A 21,152-nucleotide genomic window follows, 5' to 3' on the forward strand; every position below is an offset into this window, starting at 1 on the left:
TCCTGGGTGATTTATAAAGGTGTTTGTCTCTATGCGCTCTCAGTCATGAAGTTTAACGGATTCATCCCCTCCCCTCATTTGGCCCCCCAGGCGCCAAACTACGGAGTAGCATGGAGAAGAGAGAGGGAGGAAATCGGGGAGGAAAAGAGGAGGGAGGGGGGAAAAGTACCACAGAGCATAGAGGTTGTGTGTGTGTGTGTGTGTGTGTGTGTGTGGTGAGGGGATTTAATGAGTCACAGAAGGAGGCTTCAGGACGCAGTCTGCTAGACCTCTCTGTTGGGGGGTGGGGGTGCCGTATCCTTGGAGACATCACAGTCCGCAGTCTCCTGCCCTAAAACCGCTCATGCAGTGGCCAACTTCTCCAACTGTAGTTAATGGGTAATGGGTAGCTGCACAGAGTTGGTCCTTGCTGAAGTGAGCTAGTGGTGCTTGGCCTATTCGGTTTCACAGCGCCGTTATTGTTGTATGGAAGTACAGCAAATTTAGCACTAATCCTGTGTAATCACAAGAGCTAAGAGAGCTAGTTAAGAGGATCTAGGCTGCTGTGAATTGGGTTCCACTGTGCAGAGTTCTTCTTAATGCAGCAGAGTGTAGTGCAGAAGCGTGCAGATACAGGGATGCTCAAATGACGTAGACGTGTTATCTGTTCCATGCAAACATATACTAATACAGGGTCACTCCCAGTTACACACTGCAACGCGCCCACCCGCATGCACAGAAGCACCTCCTAATAATGAGAGTTAGCATTCTGGTCACATGAGACTCCCTGTGGGGGATGAAGACATCCAGCCCGCTCCCTAAACCTTGTCAGTTAACACACTGTTTTGCCGTCACTAATAAACAATCAGAGCGTTCAGAAAAATGTACACCAAAGATTGCAAACTAGACCCAAGACTGTAAACACAAAAACACAGGTTGTCTTGTTGGCCAGACCACAGTGTTTTGTGTGAGCGTGTGTGTGTGCGCTGAGATAAAGCTGCTTACGGTCACCGCAGACACCTCAGCACGGTGGTGAGGGGCAGGGCTTGTTGATAAGGGCTGTGTGCAGCGCCAAAGACACTAGCCAGCTGTCTCTCTCTTGGCCTGACAAACAGACAGGGAGAACCGCCGTAGTCCTAGCAAGAGTTATCTACCACCCACCAACACTCGTACTTGCTGAAGGAAGCCCCCCACCTTCACAGCTGCACAGTTAACATGGAACTTTCATATATATTTGTTTTTAACATTTTCAGTAGACTTGTCACAATCATGAAGTTTTAGTTGCCAATTAATTGTCATATAAATAATTGCAATTTACGATTAAATGGTCTTTTTTAATTGTGTGCAACTATTCAAGTACTAAAGCAGCTAAATTGGCTGTTTAGCCATTGTTTCCCAGCTGTCTTTACTTTGCAGTGTGCATCAACCAAGCTACTGAAAAAACAGTTCACGAAACATTATAGCACCCAGTTAAAAGTTAGAATTTAAAGTTGGAACAAGAAAACGTGACCTGCTTTCTGATATTTACATTTGTCTCAGGTCAACAAATGAAAATACATTCATCTCACATGTTTGTTGCAATACATTCTACAATCTAATGACTGTGGAAAATGATTGCAGCCAGTTTAAATAATTGACATCATCTCAAGTAATTGCAATCAGGATATTATGTAAACTGATCTGAAATATCTCACTGTCTGAATAAAATTATCTGGCTTAGAATCAGTGTTTATTTTGCTTCAGCATAAAGCTTGTCTTGGTTGAGGGCCATGTCTTAAAATGTGTTATTACCCCCAGGTGTGAGCTCTGCTGTATCTCATTTCGGACACATCGAGGTTTTCTTCGGCACAATGCGGCCATCCATAAGCAGCTGCCAACTGACCCCAATGGACGCCCCTTTATTCAGAACAACCCCTCCATACCCCTTGGCTTTAATGACCTAGCCTTTATTGACTTTTCCTGCCGCAAGTTCCCTCACATTGCCCAGGTAAGTATCTGCAAGCGAACCTAGTCTTCAGACATTAGATCAATCCCCTACCTTGTTTAGCTCTTGTCTTGAAATATTGATGCAATAATAGTCCACATTTACTGTGAATGTTTAGTGTTGATATTTCTTTTTTTGTTTCAATCAATAGGTTTGGTGTGAAACCAACTTACGTCGCTCCACCAGCAAGGTTCACAGCTTTGTGTGTGAGACCTGTGACAAAGCTTTCCCTTTGCACTCAGCTCTAGACCTGCACAAGTCCACACATGAGACTTCTGAAGGCACTCAAGAGTCTGTTTCTCCCCAGCCCTCTAGTGTTGAGCCTCCTGCGTCAGAAAAAATAAATTTTATGGATTCTTTGGGTTTGCAGCACATCTCTCAGGTCAAACCTGTACCATCAGAAGAGGACATTTTTCAGGCAGTGTTGGATAGCATCCGAGTCATCCATGTGGAGCCATCATCAGCCCAGCAGGAGGCTGGCTTACTTGGTGGACTTGGCCTGTCACTCGTGGATCCATGCTCTCTTCGGGGTCTCTCCCAGCGTGAGGCTCTTAAACTCCTATCCCTACAGCCCTTCCAGACTGGTTTTCTTGTTCAGCCGGATGGCGGGATGGTAGTAAAGCCAGTAAGTGAGACTGGAGTGGAACTAGCTGACATACAGCAGATACTCAGAGTGGCCTCTGCTGCCCCAAAGCAGATCAGCCTCCCACCCTTGTCCAAGGCACCGTGCAGTGCAATGCAGACAGGCTATAAGCAGATGCCCCCACTCAAACCAAAGCCCCTGGTGGCTCCCAGGACCAACATGGCAGCCTCGACCCCTCCTCCCCTTGTGAGCACCCAGCAGGCGTCACTAGGCTGCATAAGCCCCAGCTTACCACCCCCTGCTGCCCATCCCCTGAAAGCTGGCAAGGAATTGCCACCGTCCTCGTCCTCATCATCATCTACTGGCAACCAGGCATCAATGGAAAGAATGCACATGGAGGCAGAGTGCATGGGTGATGCCCACACTCCTATGGATGTGGATGAACAACAGATCAAGCAGGAAGATGACAAGACAGGACAAGAGACCTCTGGAAAGAAGGGAGCAGCTCGCAAAGGCTCTTACCCATGCCGGCTTTGCGACCAGGTATTTGCATATTCTGGGGTTCTGCAGGCACACATGCGCTATCACCTGGGCATCTTGCCCCACCAGTGCAATATCTGTGACTACGTAGCTCCTGACAAAGCCACGCTGATTCGTCATCTGCGGACCCACAGTGGAGAGCGGCCTTACGTCTGCCGTGTCTGCCATTACCCGTTTACCGTTAAGGCCAATTGTGAGCGTCATCTTCGCAAGAAGCACATGAAGAACACTCGTAAGGAGATAGAGAAAAATATAAAGTATGTTACATCCACTTCCACACCTGATGCATTGGACCAGGCAGGTTCAGGTGACACTACGTGCCGAGTCTGCGGCGAGGACCTAAAGACGTACCGAGCACTACAAATCCACCTGCGTACTCATAACGGTTTCCAGCGGAAGCCATTTGAGTGTAAACGTTGTGGAGCAGCCTTCCTGGCCAAACGGAACTGTATCCACCACCTGCTTAAACAACACCCAGAGGTCCAAGAGCAGGACATAGAAGATCACATAGCCACTGCTCCATCTCAGACCAGTCCTAATCCCTCTCCACACAATGGAGTATCACCAAGCGCTCCTGTGCATCCCATTAAAGTGGAGGACCTAAGCTTCTACAGTACAGATCCAGAACAACCACTAGACTTCTCAAATAAAAGCAGAGGAGGGAGCAGCGCTGGAAGCACGGGTGGCTCTCCTGGGATCAAGATGGAGGCTGCCTCTTACGACAGTTCCATGGAGCCCATTGATCTCTCCATTCCCAAGAATCCAGAGAAGAAGATTAAGGGAGAGACTGATGCCACGTTGCGAAAGGAAGTTAAAAAGGAGCAGCCATGCCTCAACACTCTTGCCCAGGGCCTCCAGGCAGTTAAGCCCAGTGACGAGAAGTCCCAGCAGTTTGGTTGCTACCAGCTTCCGGTTGCTTTGACCACTGTCAGTGCAGTTAGCGCAACAGGTCGAGCTTCGCGGCTAAAGCCCCTGCTTCCTAAACCCACTGTTGCCGGTGTGAAGGAGCTACCACCATTGGCCTCCATCGCCCAGATCATCTCTTCCGTCTCTGGTGCTCCTGACCTCCTGAAACGGGAAAGCCCTAACAACTATCCGCCTAGTTCCGATTCGTCCTGTAAACAGGAGGTCATAGACTCCTCAGTAGAGGAGCTTCCCCTAGAGGTCTCCAAGAAGGCATGCAAGAAAAGGCCAGCCATCAACACAGGGAAGGAAAAGTCTGTGATGAATATGACAGACACCAGTATTGACCTAGAGTCCAGCGGTGAGTTTGCCAGTGTAGAGAAGATGCTGGCAACTTCTAATGCCAACAAGTTTAGCACATACTTGCAGACCAACCCAATTGAGGTAGGAAGGAAAGAAGAACAACCTTGTGTGAGTGATAGGAAAGAGGCTAAAGATGAAAAACAGCTGCCAGCTAAGCAGACCCCACAGTCCCAGCAGTCCAAAGGGAAAAAGAATGCGTACTCAAACTCTGTGCAAAAGATGACCTGCCCTTTCTGTCCCAGAGTCTTTCCATGGGCCAGCTCTCTCCAACGCCATATGCTGACGCACACAGGTAAGATATAGCAGAGCTCTTTCATAAGTTTTACTAACGTCTGTATAATGTAGAAATATATATAAAAATATTGCATTTCCATGTGTGCTATAGGTCAGAAGCCATACCCCTGCCCCAAATGTGAAGCCCTGTTCTCAACCAAGTCCAACTGTGAGCGCCATCTTTTGCGCAAACATGGCGTAACCAACAGAATCCTCCGACATAATGGTGCCATACCCAAACCCAAGGAGCCAGAGGAGGGCTCACAAGAGAGTGCAGGTAACAATGATATTTTAATCAAGTCACATCACAATTTGGTATAAACGTTGTGTAGAATTAATAACAGTGCATTGTGTGATGGATTACTCCGCCATAATTATGATGAGCAGTGACTCAATGCAACTAGTCAGCGATCTTTAAATGAAACAAAATAATTGTGTGATAATGGAAATCAGTGCAGTGTTTGATAACATACTATAATCTCTGAAGGTGCTAAGTAGTATTTACTATTAGATCTTGGAAAAATAGACACTATAATTGTAGTCTGTGAAATCTAAAATTTGCTCTCTACATGCTTTATAGATATAATTTAGTTTCAGATACAGTAGTTGAGGTTATAGTGTAAAGTAAAGATATGTATTATTTAGTATTCATTTAGTAATATTTTATTCATTTATTATATTCTTTTTTTTTAGCAAGTATCGTAAGTATGACTTGATATATAACATGGTTTAGCAAACCTTTGTGTGTTGTAGAGAGCATGTCTGAGACCGAGCTCCCTAGTGGTGAAGCTGTGGATCTTACAAACTCGAGACCTGAAAAGCTGACCGCATCTGATGCTGAGAAACCCTCCCCAGCCAAGCCGACAGAAGCAGCTGTAGTAAAACCCCTTGTCCACCAGGGGGAGTCAGATACTGAGCCAGGGGAGAGAACAACCATAGAGAATGATGATGATGATTCCCACAGCAATAAGAGCTTGGACCTGAACTTTGCCTGCAAACTGATCGACTTCAAGTTCTCTGAAGGGGAACAGCCACAGTCCTCTTCTGCTGTGGATGCCGATTCACACGAACGAGCAACACCACTGGACGAGTCCAAGCTGACCTGCAAGAACTGCAACAAGAGCTTCCGTTACGCTGCCACTCTCGCAAGACATGAAAAAGTTCACCTGCTGGAAAGCATTGCCGACACACCTAATGTGAACTCCAAAGCCGCTGAGGCAGCCGAGTCTTGCGAACTGAAGAAAGAAGAAGTAGAACAGGATGTGGAGAAAGAGGAGCAAAAGGGGACCGCGGAGAGTGAAGGAGCAGGTAGTGCAATGGACAGTGGCTCTGAGGAGGACAAGGAGGAGAGGAGTGACGAAGAGGGAGGTGCAGCTGAACCAAAGAGTGGTGACGGTGAGCCTGGGCCATCCGGAAACAAAACTGACAAGAGGAAGAAAATATGCAGTGTTTGTAGCAAACGCTTCTGGAGCCTTCAGGACCTGACGAGACACATGCGCTCTCACACAGGTGAGAAAGGCAGAACCTTTTCTGGTAATAAATTGCTCTAAAAATAAAGGTGCCAAAAGGAGTTTCTTGTGCCACAATCATCATTGCCTCAAACTGTTAAATTGATCTTAAATAGACTTACTTATGTGGTTTTTGACACTTTGTTCTGTATCAAAACTAAAAACAACACTTTTATAGATTAACAGTCTGTTTTTACGTGTAACATACAGTGTCAGAAACCACAAAGCCTAATCGGCGCTTTCAAAAGTGGCTCATTTTCTTTTTTGATGTACAGAAAACCAATCAATATTCTGATGGCTTCATTCTCTTGTGTTTACTAGGTGAACGGCCATACAAGTGTCAAACCTGCGAGCGCACGTTCACCCTGAAACACAGCTTGGTCAGGCACCAGCGGATCCACCAGAAGCCCCGTGGGACAGATGAAGAGGGCTCAATGGGTGGGGTCACGGGTAGAGCTGGGGACGAGGAGGGATTCAGCGGCCCGTCGGCAAGCGAGGGAGAATGCACCCCTACCAGCACCAACCCTCCTTCTGAGAATGAAAGTGAAGGCATGGAAAACATTAAGGAGGGTCCATGCTCACAGGAGAATGATGTTGAGTCTGCCCCTGCAGCTAAGGAACCAGAAGTACTGAAGAAGGGACGTGAAAGAGAAGATGCTTCTGTGACAAAGAAGGCAGAACCTGAACCGCCAGCAGAGAACCTCCAACCCAAAGAACCGCCAACAGAAGAGCAACCTACAAAGTCGCCCACCACCATCACAGCATTAGAGCAGCCGGAGGGATTCCTACAAGGCCTGTTGGAGATACACTCCAAGCCCAACATTGAGCACATCATTTCCACCAGTGAGCCCCCAATACTGGGGGTAGAGTGAAGACCCTCTTTTCTCCTGTGCCCTCTGGCGGTAATGCAGCGCACTCCAGAGGCTGTGCCATACAATTAAAGTACATTTGTGATACAAAATGTTTTTAAAAAAGAAACAAAGATGAACTTTTCCAAGTGCCTTTCTACTTTTTGCTATATCTTTATCTACTACCAGATGATCTAGTTGATTTAGAGTATTTTATAAAGATTATTTTTTTTGCAATCCTGAGTGAAATCGCATTAAGCAATAAATAAACAATTTAGCATAATGATTTGTATGATTGACTGAATAGAGAATGGTCATATTATATGGTGAACCAGCAGAGGCTGAAAACAAGCTACTGAGACTACTATGTCAAGGCTTGTGCATGCGAGCATAACTGGAATACGTTGAACAACCTTAGCTTACTCTTCAAAAGGCTGTTTCACGGACTCAGTTGCACCCTTTAGTTTCTTCAATGATAGAAAGGCCTCCAGAGTATCTAAAACTGATGAACTGTATTATGCTTTTTTGTATTTTGTAATGGGGGGCGCATAGAGTTGCAGAGGCTTCGGGCAGGAAAGGCAAAGCTGCAACCAGACATTGTGGATTGCCCTCCACAGAGCGGTGTGCAAGAACTTTTTCTTCGTAAAAAGTATATGGGCAATATTTGCCTGGAGTATCATGAATCTCACAGCTACGCTGACCGTGTCAGACATCCTGTTTGAACCTTCAGTTTTTGGAAGAAAGTGAAGGACAGGAGTTTTTACTGAGGGAACTGCAGTGTTTTTAATGGAAAGGGCTTGAGAATTGCTTTCCCTCTTAACCAAGAAACCAGTATCACCAACAAAAACCAAGGCCCACATGAACAGATCTAATGTATCTGACAAAAAAAAAAGATGGTAGGGTCCTATGTCCAGGTTTAATGTCTTCCAAAACCCTTCTACTTTAAGCCTTACTAGTGTTTCTTCATAGTTTTTTAGGTAGGCCTATTTCAGCCTGTTGGACAAACACTAGTCTGTATTTTCTTTTTCCATTGACTTGTACTTGAAAACTGTCACCCTGCTGCCTCCTAGTTTTGGATATGGCGCCAGTTGCGGGTCCATCAACCTTCTGAGCTCCTCTCCTGGTAGGATCTCAAGTCAATCACATTAGCATTTCTGGTGTTGGGTATATAAATAGATATATATGTGTATTTTCTTTCTCTTCTCTCGATTGTGTGAACCTCAGACTCAAACAAAGCAAACCTCAAAAGGCATGGAGACTAGAAACGCCAGTGGACTGTTAGTCATGATGGACAAGTCTCCTGTTTTCCGGACCAGCCATCAGCTGACTGGATGATTCCCACTGACTGGTGTGTAACGACAGGATATTATGGATAACGTAAAGTTTGTGGTGATGGGCAGCATGAAATAGAGTATTAACAAGCGAGGCTTTTTTGGGTAAGTGATGGGGAAACAAGTATGGATGTCGTATTTCCTTACCATGGAGAGGCACTGCCCTCTAGTGGTGAACACTAGTATTTCCCCAACTCTGTTTGTCAGGCACAAGGCTAGTATTGAACTTGAATGAAAAATGCAATCGCTTTCTCAATCTGTATATTGAATTCTGGGACTCAGCTTCTCCTAATGCCTTTTCCTGGGTTGGTGTGTGTGTGAGAATGTGCTGCGTGTGTATACATGCGCTCGGGTGTGTGTATGTGTGTAGGGATTTCTGTTGAGAATGCACACAGACTGTTTTAAATGTATTTATTGTAGCCCAGTGTGGGTAAAGAAGTAAACCGTGGAGAAGCCATGTGTATTAACGCGATTATGCTGCAGAGAGAAATGATTCAGATTCAATACATAGTGCCCCAGCTTAGAACTGGGTGTTTCCTAGCAATAATCACTATTGATCCAAAAGCTTTATGTAGATGTTTGTATGTGTTTTATAGACTGTGTGGTCTTTTTTTTCCATTTTTTTTTCTTTTTTTGCCATCATTATCACTATTATATCAGTTTGGCTGAGAGATATGAATTCTGTTTTCTTTGATTATATATTGCATATAAAACTGTGAAATTTGTTATTCTGCTATGGGTGAATCTTTAGGGTAGTTTTGCATGTTAACCTTTTTATGTTTAATTATGGGTGTTCTTTTTTTTCCTGTTCCCCCTCCCACACTGTCTTGCTCTCAGGGTTTTTACAAAATGCTTATTCAAAATTATTTTTTTTTCTTCCTGAGTTGCAAAAATTCTCCCTGACTTTTGATTACTTTTTATTTTTGAACAAGTCGATCTGTCAATCACTACTTTTAGCACTTGACTGTGAATTAAAACGAGTGGGGAAGGATTCACTGAATCCAAGCAAACCCACATTCCTCTCATCTTGCTTTTTTTTCCATGTTTCTCCAGTCTTTTTTTCCACACTCCTGGTTCCTTCTCTGTCACTTCCTCATGAGAAAAAGAAACTAAAACGATATCTAGGCTGGCCTACAAAATGGCAGATTTGTCACTGTCTGAAGTTCTGACCGATATCAAAGGGAGCTTTGCATCGCTGCTACACACACACACACACAAACACATATAGACACATACACACAATAATTGTACTGGACTTGAACGGAACCAGCATCATCAGAGAGTATTTTGGTACACTACTCCTGTTCTTCAAATGAGTGCTTCAGAATCAGAGATGTAAGCTGTTCTATATCAAAACTATTAAAGCAATAAAGTCCTATTAAAATAATACGAAAGTCTGTTTTTTTTTTTTAAATCTCTTCTCAAATGCACCCCTCACCCCCCTTTTTTATTGTTATCTGTAGGCAACAAGCATGTAAAGCATGAACAGGACAAACTTTGCTGAAATATTCCTAGTCCAATTATGTTTATAGTAATTAAGCCTTAGTAAGGAACTGATCATTACAGTGATTGTCATCAACTTTAATACAAAAAAGAACGTAATATTTGTCAGTGCACTATATATACAGTACATGTGTACAGCAAATATTTACTCAGTGGTATGTGGAAAAACATTTTTAGCCATTCACTTCCCACAGGGCCAGTGGGCTTATGCAGAAAATCTGAAAAATCCCCTATCATGCAGTCGTTAAAAATTCAGAGTGATTGGATGTGAAATGGTTCATTGCAGAGAAACTTGCAGACTATGATATCCTTACAGGGGTCGTGATGTCTACCGCTGAAATACAGCCATTTTATTCACTTTATTAATTTACCAAAATGACCAGTGAACCTATATGTCTGAGTTTTTATTTGCAAAAAAGTCATCTTTGGGACTATTTTGCCTCATGACGCCCTGCATGTACCTCTCCACCGAAGCTTTGACCTAATGGCGCCAAGCAACATGTTTATAACCATTTCTATAATGGCCTCCTGTGACGTAGCTCTTAGATGCATTAGACGTCTGGTTCCTATCACCACCACTGCGAACAACTGTGACTTAAGTTTCTCTAGAACAGAGCAATTTACACACTCACTCTGAATGACTGTTTACATCTCACTGATCAAATTATGCATCAGTGTAATGCGCCATTAAGGGATCTGCTCTGGCTGTATCATCTGAAGAGGGTAGAAAAAAACAAGCTGTAATCTCAGGACTGGTTTGTAAATAATGTTTAAATCTTTATTGTGGTTAATCTTAAAGCTGTCCAACAAGCGCACAATTATTTTCATTTTAAAAACTTCAGGTTTCAGACTGTTTGGTTTAACTTTGGAGCTGTCTTCTTAGGTCAGTGGTCTCCAGCCCTCGTCCTGGAGAACTACCTTCTTGTAGAGTTTGGTTTCAACCTGTATCCAACAAGCTGCCCCACCCCTTACTTAACTCTAATGCATCTGATCCAGCCAATCAGGTGCAGAAAATTGTGGATGGAACTAGGCTCTGCAGGAAGGTAGCTCTCCAGGACCAGGGTTGGAGACCACTGACTTAGGTGTTTACTTATTATAAATTTTAGTTTGCGAGTTTGGAAGAGGGGAGAGTACTCTCAGAACTTGGCCTGGAGTCCAGAGCAGCTTCTGCTATAAGCTAGAAGGCCCCCCAGTTAATTAAGCTATTTTCTGGGGGTCCCACTTTATAATGTATTTCTAATAACTGTGTAGTTAGACATGAACAATACATGAAACAACAATATCATTAATGGTAATGTATTTATTGTTACAGATTACAGAAGTACAGTTTATGTAAATGTGTATCATTTCAGTTTTTGAATTTGTGTAACTACACAAGCATATAATCATAGTTGTAACAGCATATTGTCTCCTTTGTAATTACACATGTACAACAGAGTGAAAGTAATTACATTTGTATGAACTGCTGTTTTTGCCAACTAAACTTCTGACTGTAACTGAAAGTGTGTAAGTTCATGTGTAGTTAGTTATGTGGGTACACTGAATTTACAGATTACTAATCCAGATATTTGGGGTAGTATAATACAACACACATTAATTAATTAATGTTAATGAATGAAAATGCATTAAAAATACTGCCATGTTGCAAAATGGTTTAAAATGGCTTAAAGCCAGAACTGTGGTCATGTTACTAAATCAACACATGCTTAGCTAGCTAGCTACATGCTAGGAAAGTTGGCATTTCCTGTGCAGATGCAGCAGAAGTGCTCTCATAATGTAGGCAATTAAACACCTCCTGTTACAATAAGAAAAGTTTTGTTGGAAAAACAGCAGGTCATACAGATGTAATTATCCTCATCCTATTACACGTGTAATTACATAAGAGAAAACATGCTGTTGCAATTATCAAGATACACTTGTGTAATGACATGAATACAAAAAGTTCATACATGTGTATTTACATAAGCTGTACTTCTGTAACCCATCTGTGAGTGAACACATCACCAGTAGTTACACTGTTGATGTAAAGTGGAACCAAGAAAACAACTCTATAATAAAATAAACGGTTAGGATAATTATCATTAAGTTAAACATGGTCACACTTTATGTTCTAGCATATTGTAAAAATCTTCTCTTTGATTAAAGTATTGTTTCGTTTTCATTCATTTCATTTGTTTTATTTGGTAATACTTGCTCTTGTGGGCACAAACTATACATGTACAAACTATGTCCTATGAATAATGTTCCAATCTCTAATAAATGGCCAATGTATTCTACCAAAATTCTCCCCTTACAGTTAAACTGGACGGTCCTAATCTTGGGTAAAGATTATGTAAGCGTTACCCTCACCAATCACAGGACCAACATGGCTTGTCCTGTCCACACAGCTTTAACAAAACTGTGTTTCCCCATGATCTCCCCCTGTTCAATCAGAGAAACCTACAGAGAGAGAAAGCTTACTGCGGAGTGAAAGCTAACCCAGCAGGCAAAACTGAACTATTCAGCTAGGCCAACTGTTTGTCTGTCTGCCTGTCGTTCGCTCGTTCAACTGGCCACACCAGCGTTCCCTGGATGCACATCCAGCAGGAAAGTGAATAAGAACCTGACTTTCTTCACCATATAAAAGCTGAATAGTGTTGTTGTGAGCTATGGTTACAGTGGGGATAATCTACAACACCACCTGCATATGTAGAGTCTTCAGTGGCCTAGCAGGCCTGGAGTGCTGGACTGAAGGACGTCCTTCACTTAACATGAGGGATCAATGACGGATTAATTGTCAAAGCAATGATTCTCGTTTACTTTCTATTTGTGATTCATTTTAAATATGTTATTCGGGAACCATGGTAAGTAAATACCATCGATGCTCACTCAGTAGAGCAACTCCAGACTCAGACTGGCTGGACTGAGCACACTTCTCTTCACTCAGGGTGACGTGCTGATATACAACCAATGCATACCTCTTCTCATCTACTAAATCCAGTTCCTTCATCACTTTTTGGCACAGGATAATGCAAATTGTCTAAGTAACTGTCCATACTTATTTCTTCAGCAGCTTCAGGCTTTGCGATTGGCTAAGTGGGGCTGAACCAACTTTAACTTCAGGGTCTTCCAAATGCTTTTTCATGTTTATAATTCTGTTTTATTTGCCAGTATATACCATGTGCTACTTTTGTAATAATAAAACATTACACTGAGAGTATACATAAAACATGTATCAGGACAGAAATGGTTGAAAACAGATGTGTGAAGGTTCAGTGAACAGTCTGCAGTGTCGTGTGTCACACAGAAATATGTACAGTATCGTTACTGGTGTCTGGTTTTAGGAGGAAGGAAGAATCACCGTAACAAAAGTTCATTATATTGCTGGTGGATGGTGGGGAAGATCACAGTAGTGTAGAGAAGATGTAACAGATTATGAACTGCTTGTTTTCAAAATTTCAAACACTAATGACGGCTGTCTCTGGTTTTGGTCTTAAGGTAATCCACATATGAGATGTTTCTCTACCATGCGGCTCAACCTAGCGTAATGTGTTGAGGTGGGACGTGTTTGGAGAAGGTGTGAAATACCTTCTTCTCATTGCAGTGCTGGTTTGTACTCACTTGCAAAAGGGTGAAAGTATTCCTCAGACAACACTGGAAATGGAATTTCAATAATGAAGCTCTGCCAGGATGGTAGGTGGCTCAGGCAATCTGGTTTGTTAAACTGTTCTTTTTTCATGTGTATCTTTTTTCGTAGTTGACACAGGTTCCTCAGCTGACATCTCCAACTCGCACCAAGGCAGTGAGTCTCTGAGGATGGAGTTTTATTCAAGTTCAGTTATTTCAAAAAGTAAAGCTGCTGAAATGATTTTGCATCTTGATGTATCAGTAGATACTCCTCTGCCACCTTGAATCTTCTCCAACTCAGAGAATGGCACGGACATCTTTAAGTGCTAAAAAAGGAAGGTGCTGATGACTTCTGCAATGGTAAATAAATGCAATGACAGTCATGTAGAAAACTGTTTTTCTCCAGAGTTGTTTACATTAAGGCAGCATATACCACAATCTTGCAATGATCACACGAGCTTTTCCAGCTTTTTTGTTATCAGTACAAAAGTAACTGGCAACAGCTAAAATAAAGTGCAATGCCAAAGACCAACAATGAAAGACATTTTCAAAACATTATTTAAGGGCTCATATCACACACACATTATCCAAGCTGGGGAGCTGGAGCCTACCCCAGTGGTCATTAGTTGGAAGGCAAGAAACACCCTGGACAGGTCACCAGTCCATCACAGGGAAGACACACAGACATACACATTCACACCTAGGGGCAATTTAGCATCGCCAGTTCGCCTCACTGCATGTCTTTGGACTGTGGGAGGAAACCCACACAGATACGGGGAGAACATGCCAACGCCACACAGAAAGGACCCTGTTTATCTGGCCAGGCTCTTGCGAGTGCCACCGTGCCACCCTGGCTTATATCACTAACAAAAAAATTTTTTCTTGCTTTTCTAAAATAAAATAATTTGATGTAATGCAGACATTATTAAATCTTCAAAACATATGATTTACTCCCCAGTCCCTACAGCCCAATTTGTTTGTATATTGATTTTTTATATTATTTTTTCTCTCTTTCTCTTGATCAGTGTTATATTGATGGGTGCCATTAGGGTAGGGGTTGGTGTAGGGGGCTAGCTGGTGCATGTAGCAACATGTACTCTGTCTATTGTACTTAAGATGAATAATTTGGAGTTTTGTCCTGAAAATAAAAACATGTGATTGCAAAAGGTTTGAGTGGTAAATAAACACCTTGAAGCATATCCATTATTAAACGAACAGCTGATTACTATATCGTCTGACATCAGAGCACTGTGAAGATTTAACACTTTAATAGGTTCTTTAGTTTTTTATGGTCTGTATGAAATGCTTAACAAAATGATATTTGTCTCAGAGTGCACAAAATCAATCTGATGGTAGACTCTTTGTGTGGAGAAAGCCTGGAGAAGAATTCAAACCAGACTGCACTAAGAGATTTGTACAGTACAGAGGTGGAAACATCAAAGCCTGGAACCGTTTTTCTTACAGCGGGGGTGGAGAGCTCATGTTCATTGATGTGATGACCTCAAGAGTGAATAAAGGCATTCTGGATGTAAACCTGCAGATGTTTGCTAAGAAACTGTTCAAACCATGATACTCTTATGACACTGACACTCTCCAGCTGCCTTTTAAGGAATATTCATCCAACAAGAAAATGATAATCTTGATGCTAATTGATACAATGAACATAATACATTTTAAGGATGGCACACATATCCAGTTACTTGTTGGGGCCACTGTAGATCAGACTCCTATATTTTTCCTTCTCCCATTTCACCTCCCAAGTTTTCTGAAAAACCTTAGATTATCTAGATGGTGGCACACTGCAGTGATCGAGATAATCAGATTCAAGAAAGTTTTATATTTCCGTGCCTTCTAATGTCATTATCTTTAACAGCGGGCTTTACTGACACACCACAATATAAAAGTGGTGCCTTTGTTCATCTTCACACATAAATAAACAAAATAAATTCAACCAGATATTATGTGAAAGACATCTCATGCGAGAAAAGACGCTTGAATAATAATTGACCAACACTCACTCAGTTTACCAGAAATATCAGGCCCATCAAAGAGCTCCAACTGGAGTCGAACCAATTTTAACTCTCACCACGTCATCCATTATGGTTAAGCACTTCTCCTCACCCTTAATCTGATGAGCTGTTGAAAAAAAATATAATATAAATGTAAATGTTCTCCATCGCATAACACAAACCAACCAAGACACTGTACTTCTGATGCAGTTTTGTAAGCTTAACTAACATTCTGTGATGGCTTAATATAACAGTAAGGTCCTATTTTGTCTTGCAATGACAGAATTTCTTTAAAAAAAAAAATCAATAATGCAAGAAAAAATAGTTGCTGCAACCATTTTACTGTACTAAAAGCAAGTATGAATTCAGATGCCTATTCATAGTTCTCTAATGCACTACACAGAATGCTCTCGTAGAAAAATATTACACTGAATGTGCATTTGTAACATTTGTTTAAATAAATAAATATGTAAATAAATATGATTTTAATAAATATCTACATGAATAGATACTCAAATCACCCACGCTCACCAAGTTGATCAAAAACATCTGGATATTTAGAGAGCGCTGATGTTGGACTAGAAAAAGCAGAACCGTCCTCCATTATGCACTTCTTCTCAGTTTTAAGAGGATGTGCTGTAAAAACATTGAAAAATAGGTCCAATAACAGTGTTTGTTATTAACATAATGTTAACAGTCTAATAAAAAAACAGAGTTTAACAAAAACATCAGGATCCTCAGGATCTTTGCATTTACAGTATCAAACCAAAGTTACATAAAACATTTGATTATGACTGTGACATTATGTCTGTTAATCATTCAACTGTTATAAATGATCAATGATGAATCCACATCATCCATTAAACTGAAGGCTTTCTCCTCTGTGTTGCCCAGATGTGCTATAAGAAGAAGAGGAGTCTTTCAGAGACTTTACTGCAGGGCTGTCCAGTCTTATCCGCAAAGGGCCGGTGTGACTGTAGGTTTTCATTCCAGACAAGCAGAGGCACACCTAATTACAAGTTTAATCACGAGCTTAGTCTTCAACAACCGATCATGTTCTCCTGCTTTGCTGGAATAAAAACCCACAGCCACACCAGCACTTTGTAGTCGGTGACATTTTTACAGGTTTTTTCAATCTTCACACAAAGTGTGACTGAACAAGTTCTAAAAAACACATGCACATATATATACAGACGATGTGGCACAAAAGTCTGACACACTGAAAATCTGAAAAATCGAGATTTTGTCATTTAAACACAGAAATAAATAACACTTTTGTTTGACCTTGAAAAAATTAAACAAAAGTTATGACAAGTAAAATAAAGAAGAGATATTCAATATTATGCACTATATCCAGCTCACTACTAATTTAAACAAATTTGTGAAAGTGACCATGTTAAGGCCTTTGTACAACAGGTCAGATATTTTTGAATCTCATCTCTTCTAGTGAAGCTTGTGTTCAGAAAACTCTCAGAAGCATTTGATCTGCTAATCAGAGGCTTTTGCCCAAACCTGTGAAGTTCATGTCACCTTAAGTGCAAACTGTTGCTGAAGCAGAAGGACATACCAAATTTCAAAATTCATCTTAAATTCCAATAAATTATTGTGCTGAAAATGAAATTTGTAGTGGAAAATGCTGTATTAAATTAGAAAGGAATGCAAAATAGAAGAGGGACAGAAGGAGGGTAAACCATGCCCTCTGGACTCCTGCCATTGACGGCTGTAGCATGTGTGGGGATCAAACACTCTTCTTTGTTAGGGCCAATGCTTGTATGATTTTGCCACTCAGGAGCCCTACAATTATGCTCCAAGTGAAACATCACCAAAACTTACCAGTGTTGTTATGAACTTCACAGTCTTTACTGAACTCTGTTGCTGGGCTGGAAGGACCTGAACAAACATCCTCTTCTAAAGGGAAGCGCTCTTCAGTTTTAACGTGCTGTGCTGTAAAAGACAAGATGCCATTAAAACTTATTTATATCATATACAGACTGTTTTATCAATCTGAGCCACTGATTTAGAAACAAACATCATATTAGACAGTGTGACAAGAAAACTTTGTTGAAAGGATCAGTTGATACTTTGAACATTACTGTGCTCCATTTGAGGAAACTACCCCCAAAATCAAGTCTAGGTCTCCCCTCTTCATATGATTTTATACCAAATCACATTTCAGTCAATAATGGGGTAAAAGGAACTTGGACCATGTAACTTAAGAACCCATCACCCATACTCACAACAATTATCACTAACTCCAGAATATTTAGAGCAGTTTGACGGTGCAGCCAAGCTAACTTCTGCTCCCTCCACAAAAGGCAGGCAGCTGCCTTCAGTTTTTCCATGCCCTGCTGTAAAAAAACAGAAAAGACATACGACAACAGGCTTAATTCAGGTCTAATTCAACCACATTATACCAGAATTACAGCAACATTCACAACTGCACAGAAATTTGCTTAGAAAGTGTGTCTTATTATATGTCTCTAGTTAATCTGATATATTAAAAACAGCAAAATCAGCAAAGATAATGTACTTTAAGGGCACAACAGACATTCGTTTCATTTTAGCAGGTGGTACAGTCCTACTTCCTATGAATCATCTGACCAAATTAATGCATCATAATTTGTCCAACTTATAGTTCTTTAAAGCTGCACAATATTTAAGAGTCATCATACTGACGCAGCTCATCAGAAGCTCCAGGGTCATCAGAGTGTATTGATGATGGGCTGGTTGGAGCTGAACCGATTTTAACTTCTTCCACATCATCCATCCAGCTCTTTTCTTCTGTGTTACGTTGAAGTGCTGTGAAAAAAAAATAAAAATCTGTCAGCGTCTAGTATTTGCATAGTGTCTGGCTAAAGATGGCACAACACCACCTTTCTTTTCTGATACTGACACTAGAACCTTGGCCGATACTGATTCAATATTTTTTTCTTAAAAAATTACTAAGCTTTAAAATTAGCTATTTTTATTGCAGCAAGCCACTTAAGAAGAGCATCTGATACCCATTAATGCTTTTATGCAATCTCTAATTTTGGAAGTGTTAAATCTAACTGAACTCTGCTCTTTGTTTACTGAATGATGGGGAAATCTATTTTACAGTACACCAATGCAGAATGCAATACCCCTGCAGCTAAAAAGCTAAACTAGTTCTGGTTTATATCTAATTTTAATTTACCAGAATTTTGGATTCTCACATTTAATAGATTTGTGACCCTTAAAGGTTTGACTACAAGGCTGAATAAGGCTCAACCAAAGGCAATACAAGCTGAACATCTTTTATTGGAGATTTTGTATAGAATTTTTCATTGTATTATCATCACTGTACTAATGAAAGCTTCAGTATGCATCAATATCCCTTTTTTATCACGCTTTAGATCTGAAAAAAATCCACAAGTGTTTCCATCCAAAGAAAAAACAAAGAAGCTGCTGTTATTCTCAGATAATGGACTGGCTATGACAGAGCTCAGACCTCAACATCACTGAATTATTTGGATTGTGAGAAGCAGAAAATGCAGACTGAACTTTGGAGATGTGGAAGAACATCCCTGCAGATTACTTTAAAAAAACTGAGTGCAAGTCTCCTGAAAAGAATGGAAGCTGTAATAAAGCCAAAAGGTGGACTCATTAACTACTGCAACTACCCTCCTTTCTTCCCAGATTGCCAACTGTTATGGATCAAACATTTATATATGTAAACATAACTCAATATAAACTGATCACAAAGCAACTCTGTACATTAACACACAACAGCACAACTTAAAACAGAAACATTCATACACACTCACACATTTTACACAATGTAAGGACATGGGTCCTGTATTTGCCACATATAAATTATATGTAATAGCCCATGTATAATAAATGTAATGTAAAAATCAGTAACACTTTATTTCTATAGTCCACTTTAGATGCTTTAGATGCTTAATTTACTTTCAACTAAATACTAAATACTACTAAATTGACCATAATTCTAAATCTAACCTTAACCTCAACCCAAAACCTAAATACAATCCTCACCCTGGTCTTAGCCCTGAACTCGGTCCAAATCCTAACCTTAACCCCAGCACTGTTTAGAATCAACTGAGTTTCAACAGATAGTTTGTTAACAATTTGAACATCTGTAGATTATCTATAGGGGACTATAGTGGACTATCCAAATAAAGTGAGACCTAAAAATCTAACCCTAACCTCGATAACCAAAAGAAATGTTTCTGCACTTGTTTTTTTTTCAAAAAAATGAAACATGTATCTTTTGTAAAAAGCACTAACACTGAACGTTACCCCTGTTTCTTCCTGGTTTACCTGCAAAGTCAGGAGATTTTTAGTCCTGAAAACACACAAAAACAAACAAATGCAAACACACTGACTTCAGTAACAGAGCCAGTCATTTAGAACAATACAAAACTGTTCTTACGTACCTCCATGAATCACACGCATGTGTTTTTTCATGGATTGTGAATAAGGAAAGCATTTGTAACAGACTGAGCACTGATAGGGTTTTTCTCCAGAGTGAACCCGCTGATGTTCCTTTAGATGTCCTATCTGACGAAACCTCTTCCCACACTGAGAGCATTTATAAGGCTTCTCTCCAGTGTGAACTCGCTGATGGACCACCAGATCCTTCGCTTGGCTGAAACTCTTCCCGCACTGGCAGCACTGATGTCGATTGTCATCTTTATATGTGCTCTGGTGACAGTTCTGGAGCAGAACTCCTTAAAAAGAAAATAAGGTAAAACCAAAAAAGGCACCCGATATTCTTACATTAAAACAAAATTATAATACTAAAGATTTAAAATACATTCTGTTTCAGAATAACGACTGTATATTGCTGTACTTAACTAAATTGTACCTTCTGAACACATAAACACTGCACTAACATTCAACTAGCCAATTTAATTGCAAGTATGTCAGTAGATCAGTGTATCTAGAACTGTATCTACTGTACATCTTGCACATAAAACAATGCTCTCTTACCTGAATGAAGCATAACCTGATGCTTTTCCAGAGCTGATAAGCAAGTGAAGCGTCTGTCACAGTCTGAGCAATGATAAGGCTTTTCACATGTATGATTACGCTGATGAGCTTTGAAGTTCTGTCTCCAGCGAAAACTCTCCCCACACAGAGTGCACTGATACGGCTTTTCTCCTGTGTGCACTCGCTGGTGAATTTCAACCTGTGCCCGTCGTGTGAACTTCTTCCCGCACTGAGAGCACTTGTGTGGACTCTTGTCTACGTCGAATAGCGCAGGTTCAGCCTCGTGAGTCTGCATGTGTCTTCTCAGATCACTGGGACGCCCAAAGCCCTTTAAGCATATTGAGCAGTTGTGTTCTCTCACACCGGTATGAATTCCCAAATGCGCCTTCAGGTCTCCTGATCTGTAAAACCTCTTACAGCACACAAAACATTCAAAGGCTTTGTCCCCCGTGTGACCTTTCCTGTGAACACGCAGGGCTGACCGCTGTCTGAAGCATTTGTTACACTCAGAGCACCGAAAAGGCTTCTCTCCGGTGTGAATTCGCTCGTGCTGCTCCAACGTCTGACGCCTTGCAAACTTTCGTCCACAGTAAGAACATGTGAAGCACTTCCTATCAATGTCATCATTTCCTAATGGACAAAAAAGTTATTGTTAATGTTAACAGTAAACAAAAGAACATAAACAAATAGTTGCGCTGCACTGTATGGTCATAAACTGTGATGTGGAATAAAGCTGTTGTCATGATGA

General features: G+C 41.1%; 2 protein-coding genes across 3 annotated transcripts in view; one reads left to right on the top strand and one right to left on the bottom strand.

Moving 5' to 3' along the window:
* The window catches only part of rreb1a (ras responsive element binding protein 1a), a 62,900-nt gene extending 55,720 nt beyond the window's left edge, over positions 1-7,180 (top strand). The window contains exons 8-12 of the mRNA XM_036582637.1: positions 1,777-1,966; positions 2,115-4,644; positions 4,738-4,902; positions 5,379-6,134; positions 6,455-7,180. Coding sequence (XP_036438530.1) covers positions 1,777-1,966; positions 2,115-4,644; positions 4,738-4,902; positions 5,379-6,134; positions 6,455-7,005 — 4,192 coding nt within the window. The 3' untranslated portion in view covers positions 7,006-7,180. The remainder of the gene's footprint in view (positions 1-1,776; positions 1,967-2,114; positions 4,645-4,737; positions 4,903-5,378; positions 6,135-6,454) is intronic.
* A 4,643-nt stretch (positions 7,181-11,823) lies between these two features.
* LOC118816136 (zinc finger protein 2 homolog) overlaps positions 11,824-21,152 on the bottom strand; it is an 11,088-nt gene continuing 1,759 nt past the window's right edge. Inside the window, exons 2-9 of one of the 2 annotated variants that reach the window (XM_036582655.1) lie at positions 20,405-21,034; positions 19,849-20,142; positions 18,107-18,229; positions 17,668-17,778; positions 17,264-17,374; positions 15,962-16,066; positions 15,440-15,557; positions 11,824-13,773 (exon numbers count right to left, since the gene is read on the bottom strand). In XM_036582655.1, coding sequence (XP_036438548.1) covers positions 15,466-15,557; positions 15,962-16,066; positions 17,264-17,374; positions 17,668-17,778; positions 18,107-18,229; positions 19,849-20,142; positions 20,405-21,034 — 1,466 coding nt within the window. In that variant the 3' untranslated portion in view covers positions 11,824-13,773; positions 15,440-15,465. Of the gene's footprint in view, positions 13,774-15,439; positions 15,558-15,955; positions 16,067-17,263; positions 17,375-17,667; positions 17,779-18,106; positions 18,230-19,848; positions 20,143-20,404; positions 21,035-21,152 lie in introns of both variants that reach the window. The other variant, XM_036582648.1, reaches the window with a different exon arrangement.

This window comes from Colossoma macropomum, unplaced genomic scaffold (genome assembly GCF_904425465.1).
Source record: "Colossoma macropomum unplaced genomic scaffold, Colossoma_macropomum, whole genome shotgun sequence".
In the NCBI taxonomy this organism is placed as follows: domain Eukaryota; kingdom Metazoa; phylum Chordata; class Actinopteri; order Characiformes; family Serrasalmidae; genus Colossoma; species Colossoma macropomum.